This window comes from Rhinoraja longicauda, chromosome 30, assembly GCF_053455715.1.
Source record: "Rhinoraja longicauda isolate Sanriku21f chromosome 30, sRhiLon1.1, whole genome shotgun sequence".
Taxonomy (NCBI): domain Eukaryota; kingdom Metazoa; phylum Chordata; class Chondrichthyes; order Rajiformes; family Arhynchobatidae; genus Rhinoraja; species Rhinoraja longicauda.
Genome location: NC_135982.1, coordinates 3,074,241 through 3,091,254, shown reverse-complemented (window position 1 = coordinate 3,091,254; position 17,014 = coordinate 3,074,241). Strand labels below are relative to the sequence as shown.

Here is a 17,014-nt window from a genome sequence, read left to right as displayed (position 1 = left end):
TGGAGTAAGAATCAAACCTGTTTCCCTCAGCTGAGAGGCAAAATTAAAGGAAGCCAGCAAGGACATCTGGTGATTTTGAATTCCTCTTTAAAATAACATGACAATACTTTTTTCTATTGTGAGCATTCTATTTTCACCCAGAGAGTTGTGAATCTGTGAATTCTCTGCCACAGAAGAATGTGGAGGCCAATTCATTGGATGTTTTCAAGACGGAGTTAGATTTAGCTCTTAGGGTAAAAGTAATCAAGGGATATTGGGAAAAAGCAAGAACGGGGTACAGATTTTAGATGATCAGCCATGGTCATATTGAATGGCGGTCCTGGCTCAAGGGGGCCAAATGGCCTACTCCTGCATCCATTTTCCTATGTTTCTATGAGCATCAGACCTTGGTCTAAGGTATTGTTCAAAAGATATATACAGTGCCATAGAATAATCAAAACGTATAGAAAGAGATTTCTGTCATAGTCAGCTTTATCAGAAGCTCCTCCATCAGCTTACTACATTAGTTACTTGATTACCTCATTTGCCAACATTACCCGATAACCATCAATGTGTACAGTCACTATTCTCAAGGCAATCAGTATCATGAGTTATTTTTCTTATTCTAGCTCTAGGGTTGATTAGTATACTTTTGGTAGTAACTATTTGTATTAATTGTGAATTAGTCTTCTCATGAATCCTTGATGCCAAAGCAAAGAACCCACTCATGTATTATGGTCTGAATCACTGCACAAATAAATTAGACACTGGGAACTGCAGATCCTGGTTTACAAAAAAAGACTACATTTTGGAATAACTCGGCAAATCTGGCAACATCTCTAAACAACATGGATAGGTGATATTTTGGGTCGGGATCTTTCTTTACCAATAAGTTACACTGCATTTGAACTTGAAATATGTGGACTGCTAAAAATATTGAAGTTACTTCAAGTTAGCTTAAAAATCCAAAATTTCTTGCAGTCACACCAACATTTAATACATATATAAGCCGACCATCCTTACAGGAAACCTCTTAGCACCAGATATGGACCCATTCTCCATATAAACATCTTACATATCCAAGGAAAATAAATCAAGTTATTTTAGCAATTATGATTGAAGAGTATTCAAGGCTCATGTTTTACTTGTTTTTTGTTATGATAAATGATATCATCTAGTTTTTTTGTAATAGCTTAGCCCCAAGGTAACAAACTTCAACTGTGTGTAGTTGGACAGTGGAGTAGGGGCAGCTTCAAAGACAATTCTGATACGAACTATCTACAGCTTAAGTATCAAAGCTAAGGAGTTAATAAATCAAATCCTTCCTTGCCTTCTTCCCTCCCCACCTATTTCCTCCCCACTTATGAGAAACATTTAAGGACAATAAAAAACAACAAAATTCAGTTCACTGCAACTAATGGCCCATCTGACTCAAACATGACATTCTTGACAAAAGACACATTGTGGACATAGTAGCTTTCCTTTGAAAAATTGATAGTCCACTTGTACCCCTAAGCCACTATTTCTGCCACAAAATCCAAAATCAATATCAGCACCGATACCACTACACCCCCACTTTAAAGAAAAGCCCGGAATATAGTCCAACACAGCTTCATCAGTGGTGGAAAAGCAGAAAAAACAGAATTGCTGAAATCTAGTGATAGAATAAGGCTTTCCAGATTTGTCAGCTATTGAAAACAAACTTGTTGCAGCTTTTCCATTAAGGCACTGAGTTACTATGCCAGATAATGCACTTTTCATTATTTCTGTTTATTACAAGTTGTTAACTGAAAGCATTGCAATGAGATAATCAAAAAAGCATTTCATATTAAGGTTAAAGTGGTAGCTTCAGACTTTATGATTAATGAGGCGGCCACGTGGCTTTTGTCTTCATGATCAATGTCACGATAGAACAATGTGCAAAGTAAAATGAGCTTTCTTGCCAATACAATATGAAATATTATTTTACTGGTTAATGGATTTAAGCCCATCAACACCCATTTTTTGTGATGAAGAAAAAATATTTACAGCAAAAAATTCCTTGAAGCCATTTAAGATTGGCAATTTGGCAAGATTTCCATTATGTAATCTTGCTTTTGGAATGGATTATAGCATTCTTATTTACAAAGAACGAAATCCTGAAGACAAGGGCTGTGCTTTCCTCTGGTGGCTTAAGCAGAAATAAACTTCAACATGACTGATATGATTGAATGTAACAATGTTTTTTGCTAATATTGTCATCTCCATTTTCTTAGTCTCCAATGTGTGCAGAGTAGCAGATAATTCCTCTGCTTGTAGAGACCCAAATAAAGAAACAACCGTTTTTACATTTCAATGGTTTAATCTATATCAAATGATCAATCTCTCAAAGATTATTATCCATTTACATTAGTCTAAACCATAAGGGGCACACTAATTAACTATAATTGGCCAGAGGAAGCAGCAAACCGGAGGACTGGAAGAAATTTAGAACTCAACAAAGGGGTTAATTAAGAGGGGGAAAAAGAGCATGAAAGAAAGCTTGCGGGGAATATAAAAACTCTCTAAAAGCTTCTTTAGATATGTAAAAAAGAAAAGATTAGTGAGGACAAATGTAAGTCCCTTACAATCAGAGACAGGTGAATTTATAATGAGAAACAAAAAAATGGCAGAACAGTTAAATGAGTACTTTGGTTCTGACTTCGCTGAGGAAGACACAAGAAATCTCCCAGAAATACTGGAGGACTGAGGATCTAGTGGGAGGGAGGAACTGAAGGGAATCCACATTAGTCAGGACAAATCCCCAGGGCCTGATGGTCTGCATCCCAGAGTATTCAAGGAGATGGCCCTAGAAATCGTGGATGCATTGGTAATAATTTTCCAATGTTCTCTCAACTCTGGATCAGTTCCTGTGGACTGGAGGGGAGCCTTACTTTTTAAGAAAGGAGGGAGAGAGAAAACGGGGAATTATAGACCAGTTAGCCTTACATCGGTAGTGGGGAAGATGCTTGAGTCGATTATTAAAGATATTATAGCAGCGTATTTGGAAAGCAGTGACAAGATCGGTCAAAGTCAGCATGGATTTATGAAGGGTTGACTAATCTTTTCATTAGTCTATTCCTAGACTAATCTTCTGGAATTTTTTGAGGACGTAACAAGTAGAATGAATAAGGGAGAGCCAGTGGCTGTGGTGTATCTGGACTTTCAAAAAGCCTTTGACAAGGTCCCACACACGAGATTAGTGTGCAAAATTAGTGTGCAAAATTAGTGTGCAAAATTAGAGCACATGGTATTGGGGGTAGGGTATTGACATGGATAGAGAACTGGTTGGCAGACAGAGTAGGAATTAAGGGGAGGTGCAAAGAGTAGGAATTAACGGGTCATTTTGAAAATGGCAGGCAATGACTAGTGGGGTGCCACAAGGCTCGGTGCTGGAACGCCAGTTATTTACAAAATATATTAACGATTTAAACGAGGGAATTAAATGTGACATATCCAAGTTTGCAGATGACACAAAGCTGGGTGGCAGCGTGAGCTGCGATGAGGATGCTATGGGGCTGCAGGGTGACTTGGATAGGTTGGGTGAGTGGGCAGATGCATGGGAGATGCAGTATAATGTGAATAAATGTGAAGTTATCCACTTTGGTGGCAAGAACAGGAAGTTATCTGAATGGTGACAGATTAGGAACAGGGGAGGTTCAAAGAGATCTGGATGTGCTCGTACATTAGTCACTGAAAGTAAGCATGCAGGTACAGCAGGCATGAAGAAAGCTAATGGCATGTTGGCCTTCATTGCGAGAGGATTTGAGTTTTGGAGCAAGGAGGTCCTACTGCAGTTGTACAGGGCCCTGGTTAGACTGCACCTGGAGTATTGTGTGCAATTTTGGTCTCCTAATTTGAGGAAGGACATTATTGCTATTAAGGGAGTGCAGGTTAATTCCCGGGGTGGCGGGACTGACATATGATGAAAGAATGGGTCGACTGGGCTTGTATTCACTGGAATTTAGAAGGACGAGAGGGGATCTTATAGAAACATATAAAATTCTTAAAGGATTGGACAGGCTAGATGCAGGAAAAATGTTCCCGATGTTGGGAGAGTCCAGAACCAGGGGTCACAGATTAAAAATAAGGAGTAGGCCATTTAGGAGTGAGATGAGGAAAAACTTCTTCACCCAGAGAGTTGTGAATCTGTACAATTCTCTGACACTGAAGGCAGTGGAGGCCAATTCACTGGATGTTTTCAAGAGAGTTAGATTTTGCTCTTACGGCTAAAGGAATCAAGGGATATGGGGAAAAAACAGGAACAGGGTACTGATTTTAGGTGATCAGCCATGATCATATTGAGTGATGGCGCTGGCTCGAAGGGCCGAATAGCCTATTCCTGCATCTATTTTTCTATATTTCTAAGGTGGACTAAGTGAAGGTTTTCAGCAAAACAATTGCCCAGTCTTCGCTTGGTCTTGTCGATATATAGGAGCACACACCTGGAACAGCAGATACAGTAGATGAGGTTGGAGGAGTTGCAAGTGAACCTCTGGCTCACCTGAAAGGAATGTCGGGGTCCCTGGACTGAGTCGAGGGAGGTGGTATGGGGACAGTTGTTGCATCCCCTGCAGTTGCTGGGGAAAGCAAACGAATCAAGGGATATGAGGAAAAAGCAGGAACGGGGTACTGATCTTAGATGATCAGCAATGATCACATTGAATGGCGGTGCTGGCTCAAAGGGCCGAATGGCCTACTCCTGCACCTATTTTTAATTGTTTCTATATCATATCATATATATACAGCCGGAAACAGGCCTTTTTTCGGCCCTCCAAGTCCGTGCCGCCCAGTGATCCCCGTACATTAACACTATCCTACACCCACTAGGGACAATTTTTACATTTACCCAGCCAATTAACCTACATACCTGTACGTCTTTGGAGTGAGGGAGGAAACCGAAGATCTCGGAGTAAACCCACGCAGGTCACGGGGAGAACGTACAAACTCCTTACAGTGCAGCACCCGTAGTCAGGATCGAACCTGAGTCTCCGGCGCTGCATTCGCTGTAAAGCAGCAACTCTACCGCTGCGCTACCGTGCCGCCCTTAATTTTAGTGAAATGGATGTTGGTGATTAGTTGAGCTGATGATATCAGCAGGCGGTTTGTTTAGCTTCATAAACTTTAAACTTAGCCACTCTCCAAGACAAAAGAACACAAGCAAGAAATAGTTGGTCAAATGGATTCTAGAGTCTGCTCGGCAATTCAACGAGGCCCTAGCTGACCAAACCTTTGGCTCCATACCATTTCACCTCTTTCTTCCCATATCCATCAACTCCTTTGTATTTCAAATATCTGTTAATTTTTGTCTTGAATACGATGATACCCACTCGACAGCTCTCTGTGGTATAAAATTTAATTACAACCCTTTGACAGAGAAATAATTCCACATCTCGGTCTTAAATGGATGACTTCTTACTGTGAAACTGCTCCGTAGGGAAAATATTCTCTCAGCACTCATGCTGTATATTCTCCTGAATCTTCTCATTAGATCTTCGTTTCTAATCTCCACCAAGTACAGACCCATCAAGTGTCTGCTTCATCTCTCCTCAACCATCAATCCCTTCTCTCCAGGAATATCAATGTAGAACACATCTGCACTGACCCCCAATGAAGGTTTTTCTTTCTATTTAAGGACAAAGGCTGCATATTGTACACCAGCACCTAGAGGATTGGAAAATCGCTAATGTTGTTTCTTTATTTAAAGAGGGTAATAGGGATAATCCAGCAAATTATAGTTCGATGAGCCTCATATCAATGGTAGGGATATTACTGGAGAAGATTCTTAAGTATAGAATTAACCCACCTCTGAAAATACATGGCTAATTAGGGATAATCAGCATGGTTTGCAATGGAGGTCATGTCTTGCATATATGAATGACATTTTTTTAGAAGGTGACAAAGATGATAGGACAATAAATGTTGTCTTCATGGATGTAATAAAAGTATTTGACCAGCTCCCTCATGCTAGGCTGATCTAGAAGATATATGGGCACATGGGACATGGATACAGTAAATTTGATTCAAAATTGGCCAAAGAAGGCAGGGCGTAGTGGTAGAGGGGTATTATTCTGACTGGAGGTCTGTGAGCAGTGGTGTCCACGCGATCTATGCTGGAACCTCTGGTGTTTGGAATACATATATGAAAATATAGGTGGGTCAATTAGTAGGTTTGTAAATAGCATAACATTTGTGGATAGTGAGAAAGATTGTCAAAGAATACAGCGTGAGGTGTTGCACTTTAGGAAGTTAAATGTCAGAGGAAAGTTTACCTGAAAGTGTCAACACAAGTAGGCAGGCCAGTAAGAGAAATGCACCATACTTGCTTTCATCAATTGGGACGTTGAATATAAGAGTCAGAAAAAGTTGTAACTTTATAAAACTTTGGTTAGGTTGCATTTAGAATATTGAATGCACTTCTGGTAGCACCATTGCAGGAAAGATGTGCAAGTTTGGCAAGGGTGTAACAGAGGTTTACCAGAAAGTTGCCTGGATTAAAGGGTAAAGAGGTTGAATAAACCTGATTGCTTTCTCTGAAGTGGAGATTGAGGGGAAATATGATAATGTTTATAAAATTGTGAGGCATAGATGGACGAGGCAGTCAGAATAATACCTCCATCCTTGACTCCAAATTTCACTTGGGTAGCTTACAACCCAGCGGTACAAACTTGAATTCTCTAATTTTAAGTAACTTCTACTAAAACTCCCCTACCCTCCCCCATTTCCCTCTTCCTCTACCCAAGTCATTTAACCAGTTCCACTATTCACCACATTGAAACCCTCTTGAGATCACTAGCCAACAATGGGCCTACCAGGGCTCCACTTTGCCAAAGATCATTTGTTGCCAGCCAAAATTAATCCTGGTATTTTCTCACCCCCAGAAATTACCCCCCCCCCCCCCCCCTCCCAAGCCTCTAGTTTCAGTCTGAAAAAGGGTCCCAACCTGAAACGTCTCCCATCCTTTTTTTTCCAGAGATTCGGCCCAACCCGTTGAGTTATTCCAGCACTTTGTCTATCTTTGGGATTCCAGGATGGTCTGTTGCCTCCCTGGTGCCAGGGTCCAGGATGTCTCGGAGCCGCAGCAGAACATTCTCAAGGGTTTAATGAGCAGCCAGAAGTTGTTGTGCACATCAGCACAAATTACATAGGTAGGAAAAGAAATGAGGTATTGCGGGGTGAATATGGGGAGTTAGGGAAAAGGTTAAAACGCAGGACCTCGAAGGTGATAATCTCTGGATTACTACCAATGCCACATTTTAGTGAAGGTAGCAATAGGAAATAGTACAGATGAATGAGTGCCTGAGTAGTTGGTACAGGGGACAGGATTCAGATTTTTGGACCATTGGGATCTCTTCTAGGACAGTCACCAGTACAAGAGGCACCAACATCCTTGCTAGTGCCACGGGTAAATTTAAACTAGAATGGCAGAAGGGTTTGAACCAGAGCAGCATGTCGCAAAGGTAAGGGCTGATAAGAAAGAGGAGGTTATAACAAGCGAGTCTCAAAGGAAGGACAGGTAGGGACAGGTTCATGACTATGGGGATAATGATGGATTGAAGTGTGTTTACTTCAATGTAAGGAGTATTGTGGATAAAGCTGATGCAGTTAGAGTGTGTATCAGTGTTTGGAATTATGATTTTGAGGCAAATATGGGAAATTTGGTTGTGAGAGGGACACAACTGACAACTCAACATGCTGAGAAATTGCTTCAGAGAGAATGTCATGGCAGTACTCAGAGGGTGTGGTGAGTCTGTGGAATTTTCTGCCACAGAAGGTAGTTGAGGCCAGTTCATTGGCTATATTTAAGAGGGAGTTAGATGTGGCCCTTTTTGCTAAAGGGATCAGGGGGTATGGAGAGAAGGCAGGTACAGGCTACTGAGCTGGATGATCAGCCATGATCATATTGAATGGCGGTGCAGGCTCGAAGGGCCGAATGGCCTACTCCTGCACCTATTTTCTATGTTTCTATGGAACATACTGGAGGTTTGTCTAGAGGCCATTATGGGTTGAGCTCAACAATAATAAAAGAGCAATTGCTCTTATGGGATTATATTACAGGTCACCCAATAGTCAGCAGGAGACAGAGGACCAATATTGGACAGATTATAGAAAGATACAAAAACCGTTGGATTGATGTCATGGGTGACTTTAACTTCCCCAATATTGACTGGGACATACTCAGTGCAAGAGGATTAGATAGGGCAGAATTTGTTAGGTGCATCTAAGAGGGTTTCCTTAAACAGTATGCGGATAGTCTCACTCGAGGGACCATACTGGACCTTGTACTGGGAAACGTGCTTGGCCATGTGACTGGTGTTGAGATGGAAGAGGAATTTGGGGATTGTGATCACAGCTCTGTAAGTGTTAAGATTGTTTGAACAGGGACAGGTCAAGATGTTAGGGGGAGGTAGTTATAGTGCATTCAGAAAGTATTCAGACCCCTTCGCTTTGTCCACATTTTGCTACATTACAGCCTTATTTTAAAATGGAGTGAATTTTTAAAAAATCATCAATGTACAATGCCCCATAATTAAAAAAGCGAAAACAGGTGTTTAGAAATGTTTGCAAAGTAATTAAAAAGAAATAACTGAAATATCACATTTACATAAGTATTCAGACCCTTAACTCAGTACTTTGTTGAGGCACCTTTGGCAGCGATTACAGCCTCAAGTCTTTTTGGGTATGACGCTACAAGCTTGGCACACCTGTATTTGGGTCATTTCTCCCATTCTTCTCTGTTGATCCTCTCAAGCTCTGTCAGATTGGATGGGGAGCGTCAATGTATAGCTATTTTCAGATCCTTCCAGAGATGTTCGATCGGGTTAGAAACATAGAAACATAGAAAATAGGTGCAGGAGTAGGCCATTCGGCCCTTCGAGCCTGCACCGCCATTCAATATGATCATGGCTGATCATCCAGCTCAATAACCTGTACCTGCCTTCTCTCCATACCCCCTGATCCCTTTAGCAAAATGGGCCAAAACTAACTCCCTCTTAAATATAGCCAATGAACTGGCCTCAACTACCTTCTGTGGCAGAGAATTCCACAGACTCACCACTCTCTGTGTGAAGAAATGTTTTCTCATCTCGGTCCTAAAAGACTTCCCCCTTATCCTTAAGCTGTGACCCCTGGTTCTGGACTCCCCCAACATCGGGAACAATCTTCCCGCATCTAGCCTGTCCAACCCCTTAAGAATTTTATATGTTTCTATAAGATCCCCCTCAGTCTTCTAAATTCCAGCGAGTACAAGCCTAGTCTATCCAGTCTTTCTTCATATGAAAGTCCCGCCATCCCAGGGATCAATCTAGTGAACCTTCTCTGTACTCCCTCTAAGGCAAGAACGTCTTTCCTCAGATTAGGAGCCCAAAACTGCACACAATACTCCAGGTGCGGTCTCACCAAGGCCCTGTACAACTGCAGTAGGACCTCCCTGCTCCTAAACTCAAATCCTCTTGCTATGAATGCCAACATACCATTCGCTTTCTTCACTGCCTGCTGCACCTGCACGCTTGCTTTCAATGACTGGTGCACCATGACACCCAGGTCACGTTGCATTTCCCCTTCTCCTAATCGTTCACCATTCAGGTAATACTCTGCTTTCCTGTTCTTGCCGCCAAAGTGGATAACCTCACATTTATCCACATTATATTGCATCTGCCATGCATTTGCCCACTCGCCTAATCTATCCAAGTCACTCTGCAGCCTCCTAGCATCCTCCTCGCAGCTAACACTGCCACCCAGCTTCGTGCCATCCGCAAACTTAGAGATGTTGCATTCAATTCACTCATCCAAATCATTAATATACACTGTAAATAACTGGGGTCCCAGCACTGAGCCTTGCGGTACCCCACTATTCACTGCCTGCCATTCCGAAAAGGACCCGTTTATTCCTACTCTTTGATTCCTGTCTGCCAACCAATTTTCTATCCACCTCAACACTGAACCCTCAATACCGTGTGCTTTAAGTTTGTACACCAATCTCCTATGTGGGACCTTGTTGAAGGCCTTCTGAAAGTCCAGATATAACACATCGACTGGTTCTCCCTTATCCACTCTACTAGTTACATCCTCGAAAAATTCTATAAGATTCGTCAGACATGATTTGCCTTTTGTAAATCCATGCTGACTTTGTCCGATGATTTCACAACTTTCCAAATGTGATGCTATCACATCTTTAATAACTGACTCTAGCATTTTCCCAACTACCGATGTTAGGCTAACTGGTCTATAATTCCTCGTTTTCTCTCTCCCTCCTTTTAAAAAGTGGGGTTACATTAGCTACCCTCCAGTCCTCAGGAACTATTCCAGAATCTAAGGAGTTTTGAAAAATTATCACTAATGCATCCACTATTTCTGAGGCTACTTCCTTAAGCACTCTGGGATGCAGCCTATCTGGCCCTGGGGATTTATCTGCCTTTAATCCATTTAATTTACCTAACACCACTTCCCGACTAACCTGGATTTCCCTCAGTTCCTCCATCTCATTAGATCCCCGGTCCCCCGCTATTTCCGGCAGACGGTTTATGTCTTCCTTAGTGGAGACAGAACCAAAGTATTTGTTCAATTGGTCTGCCATCTCCTTGTTCCCTATGATCAATTCACCTGTTTCCAACTGCAAGGGACCTACATTTGTCTTAACTAATCTTTTTCTCTTCACATATCTATAAAAGCTTTCGCAGTCAATTTTTATGTCCCTTGCCAGTTCTCCCTCATAATCTTTTTTCCCTTTCCTAATTAAGCCCTTTGTCCTCCTCTGCTGGACTCTGAATTTCTCCCAGTCCTCTGGTATGCTACTTTTTCTGGCTAATCTGTATGCTTCATCTTTTGTTTTAATACTATCCTTGATTTCCCTTGTTAGCCACGGATGCACTACCTTTCCTGGTTTGTTCTTTTGCCAAACTGGGATAAACACTTGTTGTAGTTCATCCATGCGACCTTTAAATGCCTTCCATTGCATGTCCACCGTCAACCCTTTCAGCATCAATTGCCAGTCTATCTTGGACAATTCACGCCTCATACCCTCAAAGTTACCTTTCTTTAAGTTCAGAACACTTGTTTCTGTATTGACTTTGTCACTCTCCATCCTAATGAAGAACTCCACCATATTATGATCACTCTTGCCCAAGGGGCCTCGCACAACAAGACTGCTAACTAACCCTTCCTCATTACTCAATACCCAGTCTAGAATGGCCTGCTCTCTCGTTGGTTCCTCGACATGTTGGTTTAGAAAACCATCTCGCAAACATTCCAAGAAATCCTCTTCCTCAGCACCCCTGCCAGTTTGGTTCACCCAATCTATATGTAGATTGAAGTCACCCATTATAACTGCTGCACCTTTAGTGCATGCATTTCTAATTTCCTGCTTGATGCCATCCCCAACCTCACTACTGCTGTTAGGTGGCCTGTACACAACTCCCACTAGCGTTTTCTGCCCCTTAGTGTTTCGCAGCTCTACCCATAGCGATTCCACATCCTCCGAGCTAATGTCCTTCCTTTCCATTGCGTTAATCTCCTGTCTAACCAGCATCGCTACCCCACCTCCTTTTCCTTTCTGTCTATCCCGCCTGAATATAGAATATCCCTGGATATTGAGCTCCCAGCCCTGGTCACCCTGGAGCCAAGTCTCCGTAATCCCAACTACATCACAATCATTAACAACAATCTCCACATTTAATTCATCCACCTTATTCCGAATACTCCTTGCATTGAGACACAAAGCCTTCAGGCTTGTTTTTATAACACTCTTGCCCCTTATATAATTATATAGCAAAGTGGTCCTTTTTGATTTTTGCCCTGGATTTGTCTGCCTGCCACTTTTACTTTTCACCTTGCTACCTATTGTTTCTACCCTCACTTTATACCCCTCTGTCTCTCTGCTCTTGTTCCCATCCCCCTGCCATATTAGTTTAAATCCTCCCCGACAGCACTAGCAAACACTCCCCCAAGGACATTGGTTCCATTCCAGCCCAGGTGCAGACCGTCCTGTTTGTGCTGGTCCCACCTCCCCCAGAACTGGTTCCAATGTCCTAGAAATTTGAATCCCTCCCCCTTGCACCATTTTTCAAGCCACGTATTCATCTGTAATATCCTCCTATTTCTACTCTGACTAGCACGTGGCACTGGTAGTAATCCAGAGATTATTACCTTTGAGGTCCTACTTTTAAGTTTATCTCCTAGCTCCCTAAATTCACCTTGTAGGACCTCATCCCGTTTTGTACCTATATCATTGGTGCAAATGTGCACCACGACAACTGGCTGTTCACCCTCCCCCTTCAGAATGTTCTGCAGCCGCTCTGAGACATCCCTGACCCTTGCACCAGGGAGGCAACATACCATCCTGGAGTCTCGTTTGCGACCGCAGAAACGCCTATCTATTCCCCTTACAATCGAATCCCCTATCACTATAGCCCTTCCACTCTTTTTCCTCCCCTCCTTTGCCGCAGAGCCACCCACGGTGCCATGAACTTGGCTGCTGCTGCCTTCCCCTGATGAGGCATCTCCCCCAACAGTATCCAAAATGGTATATCTGTTTAGGAGGGAGGTGACCGCAGGGGACTCCTGCACTACCTTCTTTATGCTACGCTGGCTAGTGGCCACCCTTTCCCTTTTTGTCTGCTTAACCTTTACCTGTGGTGTAGCCAACTCACTAAATGTGCTATTCACGACTTTCTCAGCATTGCGGATGCTCCAGAATGAATCCAACCGCAGCTCCAACCATTCAATGCGGTCTACCATGAGCTGCAGCTGGACACACTTCCTGCACACGTAGTCATCAGGGACACCGTCAGTATCCCTGATTTCCCACATGCTACAGGATGAGCAAACCACGGGGCCGATCTCAGCTGACATGGCTTACCCTTTATATTAACTCAAATCCCTTAAATTAAATTAAATTAAATCAAATCAAGCTCACTAGAACAATGGAGGTTGAGTGGTGAACTTAGAGGTTCACAAAATAACAAGGGGCATAATCAGAATCTTTGTCCTGGGTAGGGGTGTTTAAAATGAGAGGGCACAGGTTTAAAGGGAGAAGGGTTCAAGTCCGGGCTCTGGCTGGGCTACTCAAGGACATTCACAGGCTTGTCACAAAGCCACTCCTGCGTTGTCTTGGCTGTGTGCTTAGGGTCATTGTCATGTTAGAGCAAACTTACTCAACAACCCATTACATTTTTGTCTAGGACATTGCAGGGTATATAGCAAGGACTTAAAGAGTATTGATGTAAGCACAGATTTGGGGGTCAATGTCCATAGTATATTCAAAGTGCCTTGCTTAACAGTAGGATAGGATAATGAAAAAGTAATTTAGTTTGTTTGCCTTCATTCCCCAAAGCATTGAGCATAAGAGTTAGGAACTCTCATGATGCAGTTGTACAAAGCAGTGGTGAGATCATACTTGTACAGTTGTACTATGTACAGTTCTAGCTGCCACACAACATGAATGACGTGGCAATAATAGAGAGACGACAGAAAAGACTTCCCAAGATGCTGTCTGGAATAGAGGAATGTAGTTATAATGAGACATGGGTTTATTCTCACTAGAACAATGGAGGTTGAGTGGTGAACTTAGAGGTTCACAAAATAACAAGGGGCATAATCAGAATCTTTGTCCTGGGTAGGGGTGTTTAAAATGAGAGGGCACAGGTTTAAAGGGAGAAGGGTTCAAGTCCGGGCTCTGGCTGGGCTACTCAAGGACATTCACAGGCTTGTCACAAAGCCACTCCTGCGTTGTCTTGGCTGTGTGCTTAGGGTCATTGTCATGTTAGAGCAAACTTACTCAACAACCCATTACATTTTTGTCTAGGACATTGCAGGGTATATAGCAAGGACTTAAAGAGTATTGATGTAAGCACAGATTTGGGGGTCAATGTCCATAGTATATTCAAAGTGCCTTGCTTAACAGTAGGATAGGATAATGAAAAAGTAATTTAGTTTGTTTGCCTTCATTCCCCAAAGCATTGAGCATAAGAGTTAGGAACTCTCATGATGCAGTTGTACAAAGCAGTGGTGAGATCACACTTGTACAGTTGTACTATGTACAGTTCTAGCTGCCACACAACATGAATGACGTGGCAATAATAGAGAGACGACAGAAAATACTTCCCAAGATGCTGTCTGGAATAGAGGAATGTAGTTATAATGAGACATGGGTTTATTCTCACTAGAACAATGGAGGTTGAGTGGTGAACTTAGAGGTTCACAAAATAACAAGGGGCATAATCAGAATCTTTGTCCTGGGTAGGGGTGTTTAAAATGAGAGGGCACAGGTTTAAAGGGAGAAGGGAGAAATTTAAAGGAGATCTCAGGGGGTGGTGAAAAATTGAAACAAGTTGCTTAGATGAGATGCTTAGATACTTTGATGGGAAATGCAAGAGGAATAGTCCTAATATCGGCAAATGTGATCAGCGTAGATAGGCATGAATTAGGTGGACCGTAAGGGCCCTTTTATGTGCTGTAGTTTCTATAATTCTAACTTTAGATTTTTCCTTAAAGGTCAGTCTTCACAAACGTTTTATACTGCAGATAGTTTTCAAGAGAGTTACTCTAGATATAGCTCTTAGGGCTAAGGGAATCAAGGGATATGGGGAAAAAGCCAGAACGGGGTACTGATTTTGGATGATCAGCCATGATCATATTGATCATGGCTTGAAGGGCCGAATGGCCTACTCCTGCACTTATTTTCTATGTCTACACATGGAAGATACAGTCCGATCTTCGGATTGCCGATAATGGATTTCCATCAATTCCATTATTACATCCAAAAGGAATTTGAATGTTTTTGCTATTCACAAGGAATACCACAATTGGTGTCAACTTCTGATTATAAGGAGTGTTCTTATAAATAGTATTTAAATTTATACTTATCTTGAAACTACAGGCCATACCAGTTCCAATATACCATACAGTATACTTAACTTGCTGTGGACCACCCACAACACATTTTCATTAGTCTGAACTGATTTGGAATCAAGAGCAGGCTTAAGGGATAAAAGGAAAAAAAAACTAAACCACCAAAAATCCAGCTGCATAAACAGAACATGCAAGGACAGTCATAAACCACGCCAGTTGAAATTGGATTTCTAACCGTGATTGATCTCTAATCAATATTCCAAACTTCATACTGAGTGCTGTCCACCATCACATGTTGGAAAACATCGCTAGGTACGGGAAAACGGTGGGAACAATACTTTTCGAGTGAAGTAAATCAACACTAATCGAGTAGAGCTAACCAATTTAGGTAACACTTGATAACTCTTCCAACACCAAGTAGATTAAACAATAATGATTATTTATTAATAATGTTAGCTACTAAAATCTGCTTTGCTATGTTTTGTGTGTAGAATTCTCTTTGTGGCAGAGACAGGTGAGAGTGCCGAACTCCTCAAGTCAATACACATGTTATCCTGAGTAAAAACATTACCTGAACTACAGTGTGAAGTTGTTTGTTATCCAGGAATTTTAACAGAAATTCCAAGGCTTTGTTATCCTTTTCCGCAAGAATGCTCAGATTCTGAATGGCAAGCTGTGCATTCTTCATCTTCATCTGAATGAGCCCATGCCTGGACATGGCAGCTTCATCATTAAGTGGTTGCCCAAAATTCTCCTGCAGATGTTTCAAGGCATCATCATACATTTCTGCAGAAAGAAAAGATTCGCATGTATTGATTTCCAGCATTGATGATAATAGTTTACATAAATCAGGGCATTTATAATCATTTAGAGGCTACAATAAAGATTTGTTTGAGAATATTAATGAAAATTTCTCCAATTTCTAAAGGAGGTCTCTCACAATTACTTTGTGTGAATACATAAAAATTGATGGAGTTGTAGATTGTGATGAAGATTGTATATGGATAGAGCCGGACATAGATCGGCTAGGTAATTGTGATGAGCAATGCTGTAAGGAATTTAATGCAGGTAAGTGCAAGGTAATGCAATTAGAGGACCCAAATGTTCGCAAAGGCAGGAGAATGGGGTTGGGAGGGAAAAATATATCAGCCATGATCGAATGGCACATAGACTGGATGGGCCGAATGGCCTAATTCTGCACCGATGACGCGGTCTTGTAAAGTGCATCGAGAGACTGGTGATGGCGCACATTGCATCCAGCCTCCTAGACAGTCTTGATCCACTGCAGTTTGCCTAACGTCGCAACAGGTCCACAGTGAACGCCATTTCCCTGGCCTAAACTCACCTCTGGGAAATCTAGGTAACAAGGACACCAACGTCTTTATTGACTTTAGCTCCACCTTCAACATCATAATCCCATCCAAACTTATCTTCAACCTCTGGGACCGAGGAATCTGCTTTCCCCTCGACCACTAGGTGCTCAACTTTCTGCCCACAGATCACAATCAGTGAGGATAGGTGATAACACTCCTCCAAAATAATTCTCAACACCAGTGCCGTGCATGGCTGCACTCTTAGTCCCCCACTATACTCCCTGTACACTCATGACTGTGCGGCCAAATTCGGCTCCAACTCCTTCTGCAAGTTTACAAATTACATCACTATGGTGGGCTGGATTAACAACACCAGTAGTTGGTGTTGGAAGGAGAGAATTAGTAACATGGTTTCAGGACAACAACTTTCTTTCAATGTCAGTAAAACAATGGAGTTGGTTATCAATTTCACAAAGTGTGGAGGAGTACATGCCTCAATCAGCATCAGTGATGAAGTGGAAATGGTTGAGCACTTCAAATCCCATGGCACAAATATTACCAACCATGTTAATGTGACGGTGAACGACCAACCATGTTAATGTGACAGCCAAGATGGCGCACTAATGCCTCTACTTCCTCAGAAGACTGAGGAAATTCAGCAGATCTCCAAAGACTCTTACAACTTCTACAGATGCACCACAGAAAGCATACTGTGAGGTTGCATCACAGCTTACTTTGGGAACTCTGCCCAAGATTGTAAGAAATTGCAGAGTTGGGAATGTAGCCCAGTTCATCACACAGACCAAACTCCCCAACAATAACTCCATCTGCACTTCAGGTTGCTTTAAGAAATCAAA

The 17,014-nt window shown here is 42.1% G+C and overlaps 1 protein-coding gene across 1 annotated transcript in view; it reads right to left on the bottom strand.

Annotated features, from left to right (window-relative positions):
- The window catches only part of ttc34 (tetratricopeptide repeat domain 34), a 73,806-nt gene that overhangs the window by 11,802 nt on the left and 44,990 nt on the right, over window positions 1-17,014 (bottom strand). The window contains exon 6 of the mRNA XM_078425433.1: window positions 15,416-15,630. Within this exon, the coding sequence (XP_078281559.1) occupies window positions 15,416-15,630 (215 nt within the window). The remainder of the gene's footprint in view (window positions 1-15,415; window positions 15,631-17,014) is intronic.